This window comes from Haemaphysalis longicornis, unplaced genomic scaffold, assembly GCF_048455015.1.
Source record: "Haemaphysalis longicornis isolate Haplotype H1 unplaced genomic scaffold, Haemaphysalis longicornis Haplotype H1 scaffold_1, whole genome shotgun sequence".
Lineage (NCBI taxonomy): Eukaryota > Metazoa > Arthropoda > Arachnida > Ixodida > Ixodidae > Haemaphysalis > Haemaphysalis longicornis.
Window position 1 is genome coordinate 442,588,236 of NW_027526203.1, and position 14,859 is coordinate 442,603,094.

General features: G+C 52.1%; 1 protein-coding gene across 1 annotated transcript in view; it reads left to right on the plus strand.

The window, feature by feature from the left end:
• The first annotated feature begins 2,561 nt into the window (after positions 1 to 2,561).
• Positions 2,562 to 14,859, plus strand: part of LOC144155857 (kelch-like protein 20) — a 203,971-nt gene continuing 191,673 nt past the window's right edge. Inside the window, exons 1-2 of the mRNA XM_077687536.1 lie at positions 2,562 to 2,680; positions 14,409 to 14,625. Of these exons, the coding sequence (XP_077543662.1) occupies positions 14,444 to 14,625 (182 nt within the window). The 5' untranslated portion in view covers positions 2,562 to 2,680; positions 14,409 to 14,443. The remainder of the gene's footprint in view (positions 2,681 to 14,408; positions 14,626 to 14,859) is intronic.

The window sequence follows — 14,859 nt, forward strand, 5'->3', positions numbered from 1 at the left end:
GCGCCCGCCCGCTAATTCGAACTCCGCTTAATTCGAACAATTTTCTGGCCCTCTTCGAGTTCAAATTCACGAGCTTTTACTGTAAAATCTGCGATGTACACGATACACTTTTCGTGCCAAAGCTTGACCGTTGTCTGTTGGTACGTCGAAATACGACGCTAAAAAGAGATTCTTAAAATAGGTTTACAGTAAAAAAAAAAAAAAAACACACACACACACACGCAAGCGCTTCGCCACATCACTTACATAGATGTACACCTTTGTGCACAGAGAACAGTACAAACATTTTGACGTGAGAGCAGTTTCAAAGCTGCAAGAATACTATTCACTAGCTACGTCCCAGATACGGGAAGGGATTTCGCACTAAAGATATCGTAACAGCAGTGTGTGACTGACTTACACCTTGTCTATCATCGTAGCCCGCGAAAAAGCTCGCCGTTCCCGCCGGCTAAGCCTGAGGAGCCCGCCACGTCTATAAAGCCCAGGCATTGTCCTGGCCGGCGCGCGTTGAGTTTGGGTTCAGCTCAGGTGTGCAAAAAAAAAAAAAAAAAAGTGCTTTACATGGCTGTGCACCGAGTAGTCTGCAGTTGTTCGGACCAAGTTCGGCTCACACAACACAGTAAACCAACGATGTCACGTACGAGTTAATAAAGCGGCATGTTTAAAGTGGAGCAAAGCGCAGCATCTTAAGCACATTAGTGGGTATGGGAAACATTCAAACACAGTACTAAACGAGCTTAGAACCATGAATTCGTCTTCGTGCGCAGCGCGTTTGTTTGATGGGAAAAGACGACAGGGTACTTAATAAATAAATAAATAAATAAATAAATAAATAAATAAATAAATAAATAAATAAATAAATAAATAAATAAATAAATAAATAAATAAATAAATAAATAAATAAATAAATAAATATTTACAAATATATGAATGGCTGGTATGCACTTGATATCAATTCATTTTCGTTAGGAGATCGCTTTTAAGCTGGAAGCATTAATTCCTGTTATGTCCACTATAAATACACAAAGGTGTTAGCGCCATGACGACGGCGTTGCCTTGGTGTGCACGAGGTCGCGGGCTCAATTCACGGTCGCACAGGCCGTTGTAACAAAGTTGCGTTGATTTTTTCGCTACGGTGAAAGAACACCTTGTGGTCGGAATTATTCAGCAGTTGGCCTGTAACTAGTTTCCCCTTTCCTTCATTCTGGTATTGGGCCTGGTGAGTAATTCTGACGAAAAATTGTTTTTGTGAATTTTACCTGCATACATTCGTTATAAACACGCAAGGATTCGACTCAGAAACGAATAAAAAACGTGCAAAAAACACCCGAACTTTATTACGGAACTGTAAAGTGCTAGCAGTACAGGTCTCTCCGCGGTCTTGACGTGGTTCACACGCGCTGTGTGATCACTCAGACTATCGGCGGCGCTGCTCGCCTCTTCTCTCTCGTCAATAGTCTGCGCCCAGGTGGTGACGTCGGCATCGTCTTCCCTAACGCTGGCGTCAGGTAACGTGCGCCGTCGCTTGCCGATATCCCCAAGGACAAGAGAATACGCAGCCATACAAAGGAAAAAAGAAATTTGATGAATATACATTTGTCAATCCTGTCGTAAAATTGAGCCCTCCGTTTAGTAGGTGCGTTATTCCAAGACAAATAAACCCTGGAACAAAAGCGAGACGCTCAGGTTCTTACGTGCGTGGGTCTCGCTTATTTGGCGGTGTTGTCTCGTGAAGCATAAGAGGCACGACCCCCACTTCAAGATATTGAACCAAACCTGGCCCACTGCCAACAGACCCACCCACGTCAAGACACACTAAGAAAACAACAAAAAAAAAGGGTGGGAGGGGGGGTGGGGGGCGGGACTGGTTACTGCTTTTTGGTATGCTCAAACTCATTCGGGCTAAACTGCGTGCAAATAGGATAGTCGTGGGTTGTTCGAAAAAATTCCAAACCGCTGATAGGGCAATTCAGATGTTATATAGAGGCCGAATAATTGGTCCTCGTCGTATATGACATTTACGAATGGGTTGCAGCCATCGGATTTAGTGTTTGTCAACAAAGCGGCAGTGAGCATGTGTCACTCAGCGTTTTCTAGTCCGTAATAATGAACGGGTCTCTCAAACCAGTAGTAGGGCTGCTTTGATTGACCCAGTGGCCAGTAAATGCCGGCTACCCCGCCGCATCTCCCGGCTAAACAAGCCTGGGTTTCTAGTTTTTATAACATTCCTCCACATCAACTTCCACAGATGAAAGTCCAACACGAGTCACCCAACGGCCGGACCGCTGCCCGAAAAATTCACAGTCCATTTCGGGTCAGAAATCTGAAGCTTTAGATGCTTCCAGGGCCTTTCATTTTCCCTTCACGCGCACTTGTTGCTTCTCCGCTATGCCACGACCACCTCGCGAAACGGAAGAACGCGCGCCGTGCACGGCCCAAGCTGCGCGCAGACTCTACCACGGCCGCTGGATGAGAGCCGTCGTGACTCTACGCTCCTCCTCTGGTGGAGCGCTTCTCTGCAGCGCAGCGCACCATTTGGGCGCAATGTGGTTTGGTTGGTTTGGTCGCTTTCCGCTCCGCACCACGTTTTCTCGGGCAACTGGCAGGGCGAGTGTCATGGCGTCGCCCGTGTTGTGAGTTACCGGCGGCAGCGGCGGCGGCGGCGGCCAAGATAGCCAGGGTAATTCTCCACATTTTCTTATCTTGCATTGTCCCCACCGTCGCGCCTTATTGCCGCCGAGATTCGGACTCGGCCGCAACAACCGGCGCGGCTGCGGCGCGCGCGGTCGGAATCTCTTTTTAGCCGCTCCACGACGGGCCGGTCAGCGCGAAAGCACCTGTTACGACGGCCTTTTGCATTTCGGGCTCCCTTTCACCGCTAAAACACGTTCCCCGCGGATCTGCCCGTGTAACGTTGTCATTCAGCCGCTGCTTCCCGTTTTATCTCCGCAAGCCGCGTCCGCAGCGTGTCGTTTGTTTTAGCGCTCGCCGGGCAGGAATGCCGCGGCGCGCTCTATTTTGTTTTCGCCGTCGGCGGCGGCGGCCGACGTGAGGGGTACTTCATACAAAGCGGCGTGGCCGGGCGCAGAATGACCTGCCCTGCTCCCCGGCTCTTCGCGCGCTGCGGCGCTCGGCTTGTGAACGCGCCGCACGTTCTTTGGCCAGCCTTAAAAAGCAGGGCCCTTTGCCGTTGCAACAATCCGCTCACTACGCCGGCTGCCTTTACGATCCTTGCCGCGCATGTTTCCTCTGAGCCCCGGTTGAAAAGTTTGCCCTTTGAGAGAAACATTTCTCGGCGAAAAGCATCACGCTAATGCCCTGGCAAAGTTGCAACATGACAATGCGCTCGCTGTAGTGGGCTAGCATCTGAGCAAGAAGCTACGTTCTGACCTCGGTTTCCATGTTGTACGAATTAGTTTGTTACCAGAATGGCTTCACACGTCACTTTTCTTACTTATGTATGGCTATTTTCCTATCAGCGAATCGTAAACATCCAAGTACGCATTTAAATGCTTACTTGGCTGTTTACGAAATATCTAACAGATCGATTGTCATTCCGTGTTCTTGGTGTAGCTAACGAAAGCGTTTGCAACGCCGACAAAAGTGCTTTAGAGGTTCTTGTCGCCTTTCGTCTTTTTTAATATCTGGGCTGCGTGGATTGCCCGAAGCTTTGCCGCTTGTTTGCTTCCCGTCTCATTTCCCCAGACTATCGATTGATTAATACCAGGCCGGCGCCGGCCAACGTGGTTCGTAGCGGCTCACTCCCGCGTTTGTCGGGCGTATCTCCTGTCCGTCCGTTGCGCGAGTGTTACCTAAGAGGTTCCATGATCGTGTCAAGAAAGGCGCTCTGCTTTTACGAGCCGAAGCTTTCAGGGGTGCCTCGAGGGAGACGGCGTGCTCAGGCGCGCGGTTTCCGGCCCCGCAGAAGCGGGTAATGGACACCAACCCGGGGCCGTGCCTGTGTCGAATGATGCGCCTGTTCCAGGAGCGGCCGGAGGCGTCGGCGTGCCCGCTGGACGGCTCGCAGCTTGATTTAGCCCCTCGGGTCGGCTCATTTGCGGCGGAAGCGCCCAGCGCAGGGTGCGCCGAATAATGGATGGGCGCCCGGGCACCGCCGGTCGCGCCGCGGTCCCGATGACAGATCGGCCGCTGACGGGTCGGCGATCCCCTGGCCGCGTTGGGGGCTCCTTCCCGCGTCTCGGACCATGTGTGTAACTTGCCAACGAAACACTGTTTTCAGTCCCCTAGGCTCGTCCTGAGTATGCTCCAAAACTAGCCGGTCTCGACCCTCGCCAACTTCGCTAGGCTCAGCCGCCCCTACCGACAATTCATGCTGGAACCCCATCGAACGCCACAACGGTCACGAAAGGAGAGAGAAAGCCAGCGTGGTTGTGATTGCCCCAACTTGGTCATTGCACTCAACAACGGCTATACGGTGTGGAATAGTCGTGAATACTGCTATCGCCAAGCCGAGCCGATGTCGATGTCGCCAGCTACTGCCACCGGCGCTCTGCCACTAACCAGCTACTGCCACTAACTGTTCTTGTGAATAAATAAGGACTAGCGATTGTTATACCTTTGTCGCAAGCTACGCAGCATCCTTACTACGCGGCTTCGATGCCTGCTTTCACAATTTGTCGCTTTGCAAAGTTCCTGAAGACAAACAAAAATGAACAAAGCATTTGGAAGGTACAGTACGTAGACTACGGCACATTTATTTTTGGACTCACTGCTTCTTTAGGTTCCTTGTTTTTAGCTTTTTTTTTTCTCTCCTTTCACGTTATGCATCTGTTTTTCGCATCCCGTCCTCCTTCCAAAATGGAATGCTGCGTAGGCCACTCGCTATATGCTGTTATGACTGTCGAGGGACACCAAGACAATTGAGTTCATTCACAACTGACTAGTGCCTTCCATTTTTGGATGCATGATATACTCTGAAATACTTGAACCGCCAAAGCACGTCATGGCAAATCCTGGCATGTGGTGTAGCTTATTTTGCAGTACCTTACCACAAAGAGTTCAATTTCCAAATTTGGTGTATTCTTTCGTATTGAAAATCATAGTGGAGCTAACTCCTACGAATGCTACTTGTGTATCAAAGCGTCTCCGCCTTGCTGCGTTTTGTAAACAAGTCTGTAGGACACCAAATTGCCACGATTGCTTATCACAACCTCACGCCATCTGCTGTATTCTGACGCCTCAAAGTACATGACCAAACCAACAGCAATTGTTTGATTGGCTAGCTCCACTCCGAAATCTTGTCAGCTGTGAATGTTAGGACTATGAGCCCTTTAAATTGTTAGGGGCAGGTGACCAGCCTGAAAAAAACTGGTCGCCATCCCTCCCTGCGAAAGTAGATGTCCAGCAAAGCTGTTGTACAACACTACATATCGTGACTGAGGAGGGTATGAAATGTTTCTCGTCGTCTCGGCGGGCCTGTCGGTTGCGCTCGGCTAGTGTCACTAGATAAGAGTAGATAGTATCGGCACTCTTTTCTCCTATTGTCCCGTGCCGCTGCCATGATCACTGGTGCAGTTCGCATTACATGACATTTGTTTACGCTGCGATGGTTCATGGGCGCCGCCATTTTGTTGTTTATGCGTTCTAGTCGGTCAACTCTGGTAGACTTAGCTTGTCCTCCCTGCTCTTCGGCTGCGCACGACTGACGTCGTTCGGAATGCGAATCAAAGATAGGGCGTGTAATAGCATTTCGGCAGCAGAAGTGTGTGCAAGGATGCCGTTTTGCTGCATCTTCGGTAGTGTTGTTAAGAAACGACCCGGTCGGAGTTAAGACCATAGATGCGGCAGTCTCGCAATACCGATGAACGACAAAATGGCCGCTGTTGCTGACTTGCCTGCCTCAGTGGCAGCACTGGAATACCTTATCTTCTGACACTAAACTCGGCTTCTCTGGCGGCAAATGCTGTGTCCCGCCTAGCCGAACGCATGCGCTCGGCGTCTAGGACAAGAACTGCTCTATTTAGCGACACTAGTCCTGCCTAGCCTTCAGATATAATCCGCCAACATAATCTTTACCAGGAACACGTGGGGGGGAGGGGGAGGTCCCATTGTTCACAGGCGCATTATCTTCCATAACGCGGCTTCGATGCTTGTTTTGTTGTTTGTGGTCTCACTACCTCGCAATATGCATAACCCTAGCATTGAACAAGGCAAGCACTCATGCACACTGCGAGAAACCACCGTGGGTTCGAGCTAATGGAGCACGCTCACGATACTGAAACGCCGTCGCGCCAACTTAACACCGCCTCTGTTGGGCAGGTGGAGAAGGGGGCGACAAAGGAATATGCCCAGGGTACGGAGGGAAGACGTTTATTTTATACTAACATTCTAGTCACATATTTTACAGTCCCAATTACACAATTTACCGTACAGGTACGTACTTCCCGTTAGGTGAAAGGGGCGATGGGGCGCCACGCGCAAGTGCGCACGTTTCGTCGGCGCAGAGCCAGTGGGCTCTTGTGTCAGGGCAAATTCCGGGGTGCTCGCACGTTGTGCGCGCGCGCATCGCCGTGCTGGCCGGATCGGCTCGCAGCAGCGAGGGAGACGGGGCCCATTCGCTCACAGGCGCGTACCGCACGGCGTGTTCGTCGAGTGGTAGGTACGGCCTTACTATATGCAAGCGTAGGGACAACAGGAGCAGCCTTGGGCACGGGCCGCAGCCGGAAGGGCTGGTGGGCTTTCGCCGGCGCAACAGAGTTGCCGCCGGCTGGTAAAGAAAGCGTCATATACCTTCGGCCAACGCCTTCGGCGTCCTGGAAGCGTCTCCCCGAACGGACCCCCGCGCAGGGCGCGCGTTCGCCTCCCCGGCGAGAGTCGGGTTCGGGCCTCGTTCAAACGGACCAATGAGGTGAGGTTAGCTCCGCTACCAGGGCGGAGCCCCCCGCTGCGTGACAGTGTTTTATCGCCGCAACGGTTGCAGGAGTTTTAGAAGATGGCTCGGCTCTACACAGCGGCGCCGAGACGAGCCAGCAACTCGAAGGAGACGAAGGAGAAAGGGGGAAAAGAGCCGCGCAATGCCTCGGGCGCCAGGATCCCCACATGTTTCATTAAACGAATTTTGAGCTCTATGGTGTATGTCTGATTATAGCCTGGCGCATGCGCTCGGCGTCTTAGGCCTTGGCTTTTTGCCCACGGAGATCGTTTTTGCCCACGGTGATAAAACCGTTGGGAGCTAGAGGTATATAGCTTTGCTGTAAAAAAAAAAAAAAGGAAGAGTGCCTGCAAGTAGTATATTTATGCGTCCTCGTCTTTTTTTTTTTTTTTTTTTTTGCACTGTTATGTGCGTGAATACTTCTTTGGTTTTACTCATAGAGTTTCATACTAATATATACTAAAGGGAAATCTGGCGCCACTGTCTAGAGGAGCCGAGCTTCAGTGAGCGTTCCGTCATGTAGCGGGCAGGCACGTTCCACTTGTCCTTGGCATGGCTCACGAACAGGCTGAAAAGTTGGGTCTGGCTGAAAAAAAGCAACAATATTACTGTAGAAGGTTCATGAAATTTGTTTTGTTATTATAAAATTAAGCCTCCAAAAGGATTCATTTCTCAGTAATCATTTAAAAGTTTCATGTACGATGAACAAGAAAAAAATGTTACACTTTTTGTGTTGATTTTGGCTTCGAGACAAAAAAGAAGCCGTATGGCTAGCTAAGCCGAGTAGGCGAGGAATGTCGCTAGCGGCAATGGCGCCGCCCACGGCGGCCCGTGACTGCAGCGACAGATTTCGCTCTAGTATATATTAGTATGAAACTCTATGGTTTTACTTCCATGCACCGAACATACTAGCCGGCTATGAAATAGCAGCTGTACTTTTTCGTAGTCGGCTAATGCCTCCTGTCGTTTTCTTTTAGCGAACTACTGTGCTTGTAACGAGATAAAACGCAGTAGCGGGTAGGTCACCTTCAGTGCGCTTTTTGACAGTTCGTGGACCTTCCAGCCCACATTGGGTATTCATTATCATACTATACGAGCTTACAGCTCCATACGGGGGAATATAAAACTGACCTTTATATGCACCCGTATGAAGCGCCGCTATTCGAGAACGGATGCGACGACGTAATTCGGTATCGCCGTACCCAGCATCGCGCCGGTGAAGCGGCGGCGAAACGTCAGCGAGTTGCAGAAGATCCGACTCGCGTACATTGTACATATTGTAATGGCCGAGTGTTCATTGCTGCTTGGGGAGCTAACGACGACACCGGGCAGAAAACTTGGCCGAGTCTCCAAGCATAACCACGCGTAAACTTAGCCGAACCAGGAATAAGCAAGGTGGGGCCGCCAGCTCCGCTGTTTCTCCAGCCTTGCACCACTAGTGCAAGCTGCGCCAATTTTCTTTGCTAACGCCAACGGACCAAGCTCAAGGCTAAACAGCTCCGCTGTTAAAAGTTCCGTACGCCAAATATGCACGATACAGCATAACCCGGGTCTGACGAATTCCTTGGTAGCAGAACAATATTTTTGATATAATAGACAATTTTATTGCAATAAAGTGGTCATAAAAAATTGGCCGACGATTACTCGAGCCGAAAATGCGAGAGCATTGCACAGCTATGGGAATGCTGCAACGACATTGCGGTAGTGTTGCGGCATTGCGGTAAGGATGTCATGTCAGCAGCACGTTCACTACCTGCTCCTTTATCGTGTGCTGTCATCCGCAGTACATCAAGTGACGTATTTGCACCAAACCGAACGCGGTGAAATCAGGCATTCACTCATTATGCTCAGCGGGAGCAATTAATAACTGTTTCGGCGGATATCGAACGACGCTGAGACCGATGGCACCTTGCAGCTCCGCAAGGAATGCAAACGAGTGCCGGAAAAGGGAAATGGGATCAGATAAGCTTGCGGAAACGCCGTCTTCAGTACAGGCGCGCACGCACCTGGAAACGGTTTAAAGTGGACCAGGAACCACGACCGGTCCCACACAGCACACGACTGTTTCGATCGGTTAACCCAAAGCAGCTTATGAAAGGCTTTGGCCGCTGCGCTGAAACCCGGAGAACAGGGTGCTTCTCCAGATCGGCGGTGAGCTGGTGAGCTTGTGGTTCGCACTCTAACGTTACCCTCGCCTCCGACGCAATCGTGATTCATCCCCTAGTGCGATAACAGCCGCATCCTCCTCGGAACGTGGCTCTCGTAACTCCTCTCGGCCGTGAACTGTTCCCGAGGGTATCGCAAGTGATGTACCGCAATCTACCATAGGGTGCTCGTGAACTTCAACTTCTGGCGGCAGCTGTCCGTCGGCGGGCAATTACGTCTCGGCGCGCTGCCGCGGTGCATGATGGGCAGAGTGGTTGGCTGAGCAAACCTCGCCTAATGCGCCGCTAACAGCAGCGCTGTAAAATTTCCAAGGTATGCTCAAACATTTCGATGTTAGCTATCGTTCGAAATATCCGAATACGGCATAAACGAGGTTGAGTTGTGGTTCACGTCATTAAGTTTTGGCTATCTTTTTCCATTAAAAAAATTAAGTCGCCCGTGTTCAAAGCATTTTTCGATGTATTAGAGTTGGTTATGTTGAGTTCGACTCTAGGCATCTGTCTGCAATGTTTCATGATTTACGTCGGCTGAATGCACTCCCAGTATCACTCGTAAGGGGCATGCCACGAATTCCTTGCGCGGGCGTGCTCAGATCAAGCGATGAATCTTGTCCATTGGATAGGAAAGCTAAAATATCCGATTCAGAGCATAGGCCAGCCTTGTCATTTTCTTTATAATGTTCAGCTCTGATAAACGAAAACAGCGACAAGTGTGCATAACAAGATCACCAAATTTCGATCGCTCCGACCTCGTTGTGTTTGAGGCAGTAGAACCTTCGAACCAAACTACGCAATCCATCGGCAGCAGCCAGGGACCGTGAGGAATCTTTCATTTTGTCCCCCGGTGCGAAGCGGAAAAGAATTTGCAATTCGTCGCTTTCCCCCGCCGCCCAAGCAGCGGCGCGACGAAGAAGAGTTCGGGAGACGGGGCGTCACCGAAACACTTGGAGAAAGCGTGCTCTCGGCGCTGTCGTATTTACGAATGCGTGGGCGATTTGCAGCTGCGGCACTAGCGCCGGAGATCGATTTCCAGACTGATCCTGCCTTGGCGCGCATCTGCGCGCATTGCGTGGTTCCTCGCGATGCGTCTTTTGTCCGGAGGGCGGCCGCCGTCACGCGAGCTCGCTGCGTGGGCCGCCGCGCGGGGGCGGCGGCTGCCGAGAGGGCCCCTATTTAGAGCAAATAAAGAAGGCTGCTGCGGACAAATCCGAGCAGCGCTGCTTTGTCGGCGGCCCAATACATCACCCGAGCCAGCCGGCCGGAGAAGCAGCCCGAGCATTTACAGAAGCGGGCTCTCCAACTCCTTTCGCGCGGAGTTGGCGCAGTCGTGCTTCACGGCCGCCGCTGCTGCTAGTCGGAGATGATCGATTTCTTTTCCGGGCTCGCACGGCCGCTTTCTCCTTCTGCGCTCTTTTTGGGCGCACTCTCTGGCTGGCGATCCCTCCTTCCTGTTATGTCGCCCCGGCTTTCATTTTGGGCCCGCAGTCGCGGCCCCCGGCGAGGAATATCGAGTTTCCGCAGGAATTGCCCGCCCGAGAGCTCTTTCGTGTACGGATGTCTTCTTCCGGCCTCTCGCGTTGCGCTGCCAGTGCAGAGACAATTTGCAGCGCAGCCTCGCCACTGTTTCTTCGCCCCGGCGGCGAGGACGTGCGCGGCGCCGCAATAATGGGATCGCCTGTCGCGTCCACTCGGCCGCCCAGCGTCCCCGACGAGGGCGCGCAGTAAACAGCTCCTCATCTGCCCTGCACGGCGCAGCTATATGTACTGCCGCTTCCCAGCGGCTGCAGGGAGACTGGTTTGCATGACGAGACTTTTGGCAGTGCTGTCAGCTCGTCGGTTCGGGACACCCGAGAACGATGTGGTGACGCCATTCGATTAGATTGCACCAGATGGCACCCACCATAAAAAGAGGGGCGAAGAAAGCGATGGCTGTGGTTTTGTGTTCGTGGTGCTCTCACTGGCGAGACCCTGTGTCCATGACCACTGGTCTGGGAGGCATGTCAGGTCATTCGTGATAGGGCGCCAGTTCTCGATCTGCGGCTACGCACAAAGCAGGCAACTCGCGGCGGCCCTTTTTCTGACACAGGTCAAAAAATAACATTTTCCAGGTTGCACGGACATTGCTGTGAAGGAGGCCCACAGGTGCTTTTAAGAATGTAAATTAGTAACATTTCCTGCAGTCCCCATCACCTTTCTGTCGCCCTAACTCGCCCCACATTCCTTGTGATTATCCTCGTTGCGATTCTTGTCGGAGACGTCAAACTTTCTAGTCACTGTGCGTGTCAAAGTCCAAGTGATGTTTATCGTCGAAGTCCTCGTTATACTTCTCTTCACTATCCTCGCCATAATTTTCGTTTTAATCCCGAATACTTCTCAGACGGCTTATTATGTCCATATAGTTACACTATGCCGATCATACTCCTTGTTGAGTCGTCGTCGAGCTCCGTGTTCTACTAAATTTAGGCTGTCGAATTCGCCATGTTAAAAAAACCATTTACGGCGTAATCATTGGCCTCAGTTAGATTCTCGGACCAACGCTTTTCTGCTGGGAAGTTTCCCATTAGTATGATAAACGGCGCACAGTTTTGGATGGAGGTGTTTCATAGACTGTCAGCGCCTAGCGTTTTCTGGCGGTTGTTTGGCGAAAACTCTTCGCGCTACTTCCAGACCACTCTGAAACCATGTGTGTGAAGCACTTTTTCGCACGTACGAAAAGCTCTCGTACACAGCGTTATCACATCTTTTTCGCTTGCTATCTGTTGTTTCGTCTGGGTGTAAGTATGCATGCACATTGCAGTGGTCCAATGACGGAACAGCGTAACGATCGAACCGAATCGTTCTACTCTCTGGCAGCCGCAGGGTAACCTTAAATCCATTTGCGAGCGTGTCGTAGAAAGAGAGCGGGCCCGCTCCTCATAAAGGAGTGAAACACAAGCGGGATCCTCATAAAAGGCTCCAGACGTCCGGCTTCGAGCATCCAGCCCGATAAGTGCTTTTTGAATGGGTGTGTTTACGTGGGCAAAACAGGTTGTTTTATCCCTGTCCGTGTGCTACTTGAGAGAAGTGCCCACTGTGCAATACGCGAAAATTTTGCAGTTACTGAAATTTAGAGCCACTGAAAAAAAAAGTAAATATTTGGTTATTTGGTGACAGGCAAGCCAAGTGAGATGCATATCACACACACACACACGCACGCACGCCCACACGCACGCACACGCACCCACGCACGCACGCACGTCCACGCCACAATTCCATACGCGCTTGGTTGTCGGCTTAAAACGATGTTCGTACAGCGCTCGACGCCTAAAATACGTACACGAATAAATCGGCTTCCCATTTTACCCATACGGTTTCTCTTTCCACTGAGCATTTATGAAAATATTTGTCCCGATCATTTGTGCACCTATTACACCGGGACGTTCTGTGTGCGTGTTTTCCACGCAGTTATTGGCTAGAGCCTTAAGCGCAATGAGCAAGGGCATCAGTGTAGAAATGCACGTAGGAAGCCACCGGACACCGTAACTTCCACGATCGTTGCCACTCGGTGACTCCGGACGTATGGCCGGCTCCCGGTAGGCGGCTTCTCCGCTGCACTTCGTGCGACCGGGATGCTGTTCACGCGTTTGAAGGGATGGCACAGTAGGAGCTCCGAGGCACGTCGCGACAGCCAGTTCTCGAACGGTGCGCGCAAGGATCGAGACGAGTCGTGCGGCGGCGGCGGGCGTTCCCTCGCCGTCTCGTTTTGCGGCTGTGTGCGGGCTTTATTGGAGCCTCCTTGAGTGTTGGCGCATTGGAAAAGCGTTTGCATGCAGAGCAGTAGGCGGCAATAAAGGGCGCGCGCGTGTCCGCGCTGTTTGAGCGCCGCTATTGACCGAAGCCGCGGGTCCCGCTAGCGAGCGACGCGGGGAGACAACGCGCGGCGGGGTGCCCCTGCAGGAAATTAACAGCGGGCGCGCTGTTTGTTCCCGCCGCTTTTATTAAGGGGCCCGCAGCGACAGCGCGGCCAAATGTCCCCGGGATGTGTCCCCAGCGTGTTTGGCCGTGTCGGCGGCGACCCGTGTGTCTTCCTCTGCTCCGGCCGCGAGGGCCCGTGCACTGTTTGCGTTCTCGCTGCCGGCTGCCGGTGGCTGCGTGCACGACGCATTCCTTCCACGCAGGCACAAGTGCTGTACACGTCGTGCATGTGAATAATTTTCGTTGCATTCTTCGTCGTCGCGGGCATCTTCGACAGCCAAGCTCTTTGAGGACACGGTTTCGATTTTCCCCAAGGCAGTGGTTCAGAAAGCGAGTGCGCGAGGGCACTTCAGCGGACCGCAAAGCCCTCCCCGTAACTGCGCGGCCGATCCCCATCCTTTTCTCTCTTTCTGGCGACCCTTCTTGCCTGCGACGAAAAAGGGGGCTTCCCTGCAGCACACGGCACGTTTAACTTGGCGTAGCCTCCCCGTAGCGCACGTTTGAACGTCTGCTTTCTGCCGAACACGCCAGCTGTGCGAGAAAGCCAGATGCGCAAGAGGCGGCTAATGGGATTTGGGCGACTTTTAGCTGCGAAAGCAAATTGTTTGACAATATGACACGAATCAGCATAAAATCCAGACACCAAAGGTAGGCATATAATAGGTATTTGGGAGAGTTTAGCTGCAACGGCTAATCGTTTGACATTACGACGCAAATCCACATATTCCATCGCGGGGTCCCCCCATCACTTCTTCAAGCTCAAAAGGGATCCCCGCCACACTCATGGCTTGGAACCACTGCTCTAAGGTTACCAATTGTCCGCATACATATTGCCAGCGTGGACAGAACCACCCCCTTTTTATTGCTCACGTTCTTTGTGGACAAAACTCACAGGTTCTCTGTAGCGCGTATATTATAGCTGCTTTGAGGCATCCCCAGTTTCCCAATCGTTTCCTTTTTGCTTATAAAACTTGTCTTTTTCTGCACTTGCAGCCTATATCGGTGTGGGGCAGCCGAGAGAGAGAGAGAGAGAGAGAGAGAGAGAGAGAGAGAGAGAGAGAGAGAGAGAGAGAGAGAGAGAGAGAGAGAGAGAGAGAGAGAGAGAGAGAGAGAGAGAGAGAGAGAGAGGGGCTAATTTTAGTGAATAGAAGTAAGACACGGATAAGTCGGTCTGATTATATAGGCTCACTTCTGCTACTCTGTGTGAGGCGAAAACGTAGGTAGAGGGTGACAGGTATGGTGATTATGAGAGCGAGGTGATGTATAATTGTGCACAAAAGGGCCTACGGCTAACGTTCGTAAAAGGCAAATGTGGCGACTCGCGGTGTTGAAGTGCGGTGCTCATTGTTGCCGACGGGTGACCGACACCGTTCTCGGCCCCCCTCCGTCCCCGGCAGGCGCGTAGTGACACCGGGACAAGGAGGAGCAGGCCATGGGGAGCCGCGTGACACAGGCGACGCCGCTGCACTTCCCGGACAAGTCTCTCGCCGGCGTGGCGCGGCTGCTGGACGACCTGCACCGGCTCATGGAGGACCGGGACTCGGCCGACGTAGTCTTCCTCGTGGGCCGCGAGGAGGCGCCCGTGTACGCGCACTGCCTCATCCTGCGCGCCAGGTAGGCCCCGTCCCGCTCCACTTCACTTGCTGCCCGTCCAACAGCGCGCTCTGGTGACTGCTGAGGCCACCGTCCTGCGCAACCGTTCGTTGTTCGCGCAACGTACACCACGGCCTCGTTATTAGTTAAAGTTTTTCATGGTGCCTAGTGCAGTGCGCGGAGAGCAATTCATTCCACTTTTTAACGAATTGTGGCTTATAACGAAGTCAATTGGCCTTCCCGTGGACTTCGTTA